The sequence below is a fragment of the Gossypium arboreum genome, chromosome 2, assembly GCF_025698485.1.
Source record: "Gossypium arboreum isolate Shixiya-1 chromosome 2, ASM2569848v2, whole genome shotgun sequence".
NCBI classification, from domain to species: Eukaryota; Viridiplantae; Streptophyta; class Magnoliopsida; order Malvales; family Malvaceae; genus Gossypium; species Gossypium arboreum.
In genome coordinates, this window is record NC_069071.1 from 28,858,679 (window position 1) to 28,866,159 (window position 7,481).

General features: G+C 32.1%; 1 protein-coding gene across 2 annotated transcripts; it reads left to right on the top strand.

Moving 5' to 3' along the window:
• Positions 1 to 315: 315 nt before the first annotated feature.
• LOC108466841 (glycosyltransferase BC10-like) lies at positions 316 to 2,558 on the top strand. 2 transcript variants are annotated; one of them, XM_053020911.1, is made up of 3 exons: positions 316 to 934; positions 1,738 to 1,820; positions 1,902 to 2,558. In XM_053020911.1, exons 1-3 carry the CDS (start codon positions 422 to 424, stop codon positions 2,374 to 2,376), a joined length of 1,071 nt encoding a protein of 356 aa, XP_052876871.1. In that variant the 5' UTR covers positions 316 to 421; the 3' UTR covers positions 2,377 to 2,558. The 2 variants fall into 2 exon arrangements, with proteins under 2 accessions (XP_052876871.1, XP_017622692.1); XM_017767203.2 differs by having other exon boundaries at positions 1,738 to 2,558.
• The last annotated feature ends 4,923 nt before the right edge of the window (positions 2,559 to 7,481 follow it).

Sequence of the window (7,481 nt, forward strand, 5' to 3'; positions counted from 1 at the left end):
CTAAGAACAATTCCCCCAGACCCAGAGGAATGACGGACATTGCAGCACAAGCTTCAAACATAACACAAACACACACACAATCTCAATTCTAACACTCAGAAAAGACAACAGCAGACGGAAATTCTACTTGTTACCAAATCCGAGGTTTCACTTTTCATTGCACACTTTTTTTTTCCTTTCCTTTTTGCTGTTTGATTACATTAATAACAATATCTTCCATTGTTGCCATATGTATTGACCTTGGTTTTTTCAAATACCCATTTTACAGAAACTGATATACTTTTGCATATCTATATCAGTGATCTATATATGATGCGGTTGCAGATGTTCTGATCTTTAAAAAGGGTGTTTCTTGGTTTGGTTTTTTAAAGGAAAAACAAACCCAGAAAAGCTGGACTGATATAACTTTGAGGGAATAAAGATGCAGGCAAGGATGGTGGCAATGGAGGAAGGTAAAGATCAGGCATCTGCAATCAGAACAAGCATCTCCAGGACATTGCCATTGAGACTTCTCCTGTTTTGTTTGTTGTTCGCGGTGTTGGCCATTGGATTATCGATCATCTGTATGTATTCTCTTCGGTTTTTCATCTTCCAGCAAACAGTAGCACCATCCACTTTTCGCCCATGGTTTGAAGAGGTTCATACCATAGAAAGATGGATTAGGCCTCCAACAAACTTGTGGCATTCAATCAATGACAATGAACTGCTTTGGAGAGCTTCATTTGTTCCTAAAATCAAGCAATATCCCTTTTTGAGAGTCCCCAAGATTGCCTTCATGTTCTTGACTAAGGGGCCATTGCCCTTGGCTCCTCTTTGGGACAGGTTTTTCAAGGGAAATGAAAGGCATTGCTCCATATATGTCCACGCTTTGCCATCTTATATTTCTGGCTATCCTCAATCATCTGCTTTCCATAGGAGACAAATCCCAAGTCAGGTATTATTACCCAATCTTTCACATTAACTTCTTTCTCTTTTTTTCTTTTTCTTCTGAACATAAATTTCATTACAAGGATATATTCATATTTTGGTGAATCATCATATCCCTATGAATGTTGAAATATGTGTGGGAAATACGATTACTTTGAGGAAAATGCATGGATTTCTCTAGTTGGAAGAAAATTCTGAGCAATTCTTTTTAGGTTTATTCCTTCTACTTGATTGTCTTTACTTTTTATTTAAATATGTAATTTTAATTTTAGGGTTAATTTTTTCATTAATTCTGTCAAGTATATTAATGTAATTTATTATATTTAAAAATATGACATGTGAAATTTATATTTTGTATAGTTGAACAATTATTTGCTCATTTAATAAAAATAAAAATAAAAGAAAAAAGATAATATTTGTCCAACTATACAAAAATACTAGGATGTATATCCCATCATTATATAGTTATAAAAAAATTATATCAAATTATTTGATGGAATTAATGAAAATTGTTAAAATATATATATTCAATTTCACCAAACATATTGTACATTAAGTTTTAATAATTTTGAGTGCTTAAACGAGGAAGGCAGTTCTAATTACCATTGGCAATGAGAACCGAGAAGCTTCTTGATTCTTAAGGTGTTTTTTTTTTTTTTCCTTGCACAGACTTTTTTTTAGAAAAGAAAAATCGTATTCAACTCATATCGGAGATGGGTCTCACTCAAATCCGAATATGTTATTAGGCCTAATAGGAGCAAGTTGTTTTCTGAAAATGGAGGTTTAAATTATTTTTGTTTTCCTTTGCAGATGGTGGAGTGGGGAAAGATGAGTATGTGCGAGGCTGAGAGAAGACTCCTTGCTAATGCATTGCTCGATATCTCCAATGAATGGTTTATTCTCTTATCTGAGTCTTGCATTCCTCTCTACAATTTCAGCGTAATCTATCACTACATCTCGAGATCAAACCACAGTTTTATGGAATCGTACGACGATCCCGGACCTTACGGGAGAGGCCGCTACGATTCCCGCATGGAACCGGAGGTCACACTGGGTCAATGGCGCAAAGGGTCTCAATGGTTTGAAGTTGACAGGATGCTCGCGATTAACATAATTGAGGACAACAAATATTATCCGAAGTTCAAGGAGTTTTGCCAGCCAGCTTGTTATGTGGACGAGCACTATTTCACCACAATGTTAACCATCCAAGTGCCTCATCTCTTAGCCAACCGAACCCTTACATGGACCGACTGGTCAAGGGGTGGCGCTCATCCTGCCACTTTCGGCAAGGATGATATGACTGAAGCTTTCTTTCAGAAAATCTTTGAAGGTCAAGCATGTCTTTATAATGGCCAGCCAACTTCCCTTTGTTTTCTATTTGCTAGGAAGTTTGCTCCCAATGCTTTGGATCCTTTGTTAGAGTTAGCACCCAAAGTTTTCGGGTTTTGACCTTTTGTTATTTGGTGCAAGTGTTGGATACTTATATGCATCAGCCACAGTCATGTTTAATTTTTATTTTTTATTTTTGAAGTTTTTCATGTATTTAGAAAATTTTTAAAGAGTTATATCTTCGTAATTATATTTAAACATGTATTGAGTATGAATATGGAGCACGAGTAGTTAAAAAAAAATAGCTGGAGTACCATAAAATTAACTAGGTTTGGTTTTATTAAAGTGTTTGTTTGAGTTTTAATATGCAATTTCCGGTCTATGTTGCCAATGATTAATCCATAATTCTACCCTGAGTTCACAATCCAGCCTTGGGAAAACACTAGAGAATATCCTGAATTGAGATATTTACATACAAAATTTATTGAATGTAATACTGTGTATTGCACATTATGTACACTATAATTATTTCTTATTATCTCAAATTTCAGATTTGATTGGCTACCAAACACCAAAGATAAATCACACATGAGATTTATTTCTTGTTGGGAATTATAGAATCAAAAGCAAAATCCAATTCAGTCAAATAAATATAAACATAGAATCAGATCATTAAGTAGAAGTTAATAATCCCAAGTATCGTTGTTTATATATATTTAGAAGCCCATTCAAATGGATTCCAACATTTTTATTTTAACCACTATCCTTGACAAAATCGTCCTCATCAACCTTCTCCTGTGTCTTGGTTGGCACGGCATGAGCTGCTGGCTGCGGCAACCCCACTGAGACCTCCAAGCCGTAATCATCAGCCACTTGCTGCATTAAGCTGTTAACCTCGCCCTCTGGTAGAACCAGCCATAGCACTTTCCAATAAATAACTTCCATATTCACAAACTACTTCTCAAATTAATCCATGGTCTCGGACATTTTCTGCAAATTGCCTGTCCACAAAAAAAACCCTCAAATTTTACGATTCCCAAGTCAAAATTAATTTACAGTATAGAAAAAGCAAAAGAATTGAAGAATTTTACTTTCTTCGCAATATTCTAAATTTGGGGTTTTTTATCAAAATAATACAAAAAAAATAATTAAAAAAATGAGATAGGTTATTAATTCTAGACTAAAATTAGGTGCCACCGGCTACATCAATTATAAAAAATAATATTTTAATAAAAATAAATATAACTAAAAATTAAAAATAATATTTTAATAGAAAAAGGGATAAGTCAAATTGTCCGCGCACCCCTTTTCCCCCTCCTCACTTTTTTAGCTTTTTTTTTTTTTTTTAATTTGAAGCGGTAGTAATATAATTTTGAATTGTATACTTAGAAGTTAGTACTATTATTATTATAATTAATAAAATCACCAATTCAATAATTTATATGTGGTAAATAAGAAAAGAATCAATGGTTTAAGTTTATGTGTTTTTATTAATAATTAGATTAGTTTTAATAATGTATAATGATTAAATTTTAACAAATTAAAGTAAAGAGATTAATTTCTTAATTTTTTATAAAGTAAAGAGATAAAATTCATAATAAGATCTTTAAAACAAATTTAGCAATACTAGACATTCTATGATTATAGAAAACATATATCATAAGTGAGGACATCTAAGTTGCCATTTAAATCTATTTAGACGGTCACGTAGGACCATCGTTAAGGAGGTAACAGAGTTTAAATTTAGAGTGACCACTTTGTAACGAAACGATATCGTAAGTGACTAAAATGTAGCATTTCAAACATAAGTGACTAAAATGTAATCTGAGGCAAACAAAAGTGAAAATTTTTGTAATTTACCTTAAAATTTATTAGCATTCCTAATAGCTTGAAAAGAAAAGAAAAACAAATAGAATAGAGGATAAAAAGGGAAGTTAGATAAAATGGCTATTTTTTAAAGTTAATTAGGGATTTAGAACCTTTTTTCCTAAATTTAAAGATATAGGTCGTTTTTGGAGAGACAAACAGAAAACGCTTCCAACAGGACGCATTTTCTTCCTTCCAATTTTTTTGAGATGTTGGTAATTTGGGGAGAAAGATTTATTTGTATTTGTTTTTTAGGGAGAAATTGTGATAGTTTTAAGGTATGTTTGAGTTCACAGTGATACGATGGCACTCAGAGACCTACACATTTCATGTGTCGTGAGTGAGTGCATCATCATTTTAGAAGATGTCACATTGCAACTTGGGCTCTCAGTTCACAATGGTTATACAATCACGGGTTGAAGTAGAACTAAGGCTCCCAGTTGGTGGTGGTTACATGGTCACGGGTGACTGCCTCCTGGCGTGTGAACGTTGAGGGTCTAAATCGTGCAAATAAAAGATATAAAGTTAAGTGCAGTATCTGCAAGCGAACAAGTCAAATTATAATATAATTAGTTTACAATGAAACACTTGATAAGTATTTCGAGGATCATACCCAAAGGATTGCTATTTGAAGAAAATTATTATTAAGTTAATTACTGAAAATAATTACTAATCTAATTAATTCACAAATTAGTAATGTGAATTTAAAACAACAATAATTAACTAATTAAATTAAACTAAAATAACAATAATAAAATTAATTAACTAAAACTAAACCCAAGTTAAGTTATTGGCTTCTCCTATTCCTAGTTTCAACTACGCGAGCTATTCTAGCCTAGATCCAATTGTGTTACCTAATTATTAACTAAATTAATAATTACCTTTAATTAAGTACTTACCACCCTTAATTAAGAATACCCTTTTTGTCTCATCTTCACTATAGATTACCACTTAAGATACCCTTTCGGTCTCACCTAGGCACATGAATACTATTTCAGTCTCACTGGTCTAAATATTCTACTAGGGTCATCAATCCTAGTATACTAAATCTCTTGAACAAATACCCAAATTTAGATAATTATTTACTTAATAAATTAATCAAATTAAACAATTAAATCATGCAAGATATTTATAAAGCGCAAATTTATTCGAATTTTTACACAAACATTCAATTAACAGAGTTAAAGAAAGAAATATAAATAATAGAATAAAAGAAAAAATAGAGAATGCTCATTGATTAATTGATGTAGAAGTGTGTTTCCGAAACATTCTCCACTCGCAATAGTCTCACTTGGAATAGGATCTTCCGATTAAGTGAATAAAAAATAACTAAGTAAAAACTAATAACGAAAGAAAATTTGAAATCTAAGCAATAAATTGTGTTCCATCCCCTCTTGAATCTAGTTATAATGTTCTTTATATAGGAAAAAATCAAAAGACTAAAGTGCCCCTTCATTTATAATGGTAATTAAGGTTTTAAGTTGGAAAAGACCCTTAACTGCCCTAAAAATCGCAATCGTGGCGCGCAAGAATTTTTGGGATGCGCAGAAGTCGGTGTTACAACACCCAATTCTAGTGTCACGACATTGGAGTTCTGTTTGTCCTAGGATTTTGTTTTTGCTTCAATCTTCGGTGTCACAACAATAGTGTCACGGTGTCACAACATTGGCATCAATTTCAGCCTGAATGTGCACTTGCAGCTCCGGATCCATCCTACATAACCACATAACCTTATTTAGATATAAAAATATTGTAAAAACTATAGAAAAGCATAATTTACTGAATCAAATGATAAAAACATAAATAATTACTAAAATGTCTTGATTTAGCATATTAAACAAGCTAAAGTTAGTGAAAAGGGGTGCAAATAATAGCCTAGATCATGGCAAATCAACAGGTTTAAGTATAACTCGGGTCTCCAGTTGAAAGTGGTTATACTGTCAGGGGTTGCAAGTTTCATCCCACCAGAAGAGGACACTTTATAAATCCCATACATAAGTTTGAGATCATAATCATAGGTAAAAAAGGGCGCTCACCAATATTATCAACTTATTTTTTTTCTCCATCAAAGTAGTATGCTTAACCTCATTGTCCAAAACTTGTGTAAGAGGTAGGGGCAAGAGGACTTTCATGAGGGGTTGACTATGATGATGGAGAACAAGTTGAAACTCAAGTCAATATGACAACGGTTATAATTATTAATGAGTTCTTTAATCACATCAAATTAGTGGGTTCGGATTTGATCAAAGAAACTAAAAAAAAAGGTTCATTTTATTAAAGACTGTTTAAATTTAGTTTCTAATAAATAGAAGTCTTATGCAAATCGTAAAATAAAAGACATTGAGTATAGTGTGAGAGATAAGGTATTTCTGAAAGTATTACCATGGAAAAAGGTTCTCTGATTTGGAAAGACAAGAAAGTTAAATCCAAGGTTTATTGAACCATATGAGATTTTGCAGCATGTTGGACCAATAGTTTATAGGTTAGCATTACCATAAGAGTTGGCAAGAATCCACAGTATTTTTCATGTTTTTATGTTAAGAAGGTATATATCGAATCCGTCGCATATTATTACACTAAAAGCTATTGAGGTTAACCAAACATGACATATGAGGAAGAACCAATCAAGGTTCTTACTTAAAAAGTTGATGAGCTTAGGAATAAGTACATTCATTTGGTAAAGGTACTCTAGAGACATTAGAATATGGGGGAAGCTACTTGGGAAAGTGAGGAAGTAATGAACCAACAACATCCACAGTTGTTTGAATCAAGTAGAATTTTGAGGATGATTTTTTTATAAAGAAGGGACAAATGTAATATCCTCGAAAACCCATCAGTCATAATAGTATTATTTTGAGCAATTACAAGTCAAACTTTTTAGAATAAATAAAATGTGATTTATAAGTGTTAGTGGAGAAAGTAGTAGGAAATTGGAGAAAATTTAAAAAATAAATATATTGAGAAATATTAATCCAAAGTATAGACTAAATTGTAAGATTTTACAAAGTGTTAGGGTCAAAGAAATGATTAATTTGAATTAGTGGTGAAATGTGTGAGGACATGGAGAATAATTTTATCAAGAGCTAACAGATAATGATTATGGATAGATTTTTATGAATAATTATAATATATTATTTTATATTTTATTATTATTATGGTGATATTTTAAAGGAAAGATTGAGAAGATCCTAGATCTTCTTTTTTATCTCTTTCACGTCACTAACAATTAAGGAGAAAGAAACTTTTCTTTCTTTTAAAATCTAGTCCTTCTTCATAAAGGCCATTCCAAGATTGAAATCATTAAATTTCCATAGAAACCTTAGCTAAATCAAGTTACCATAGCCTAACAAGCTTAGTTT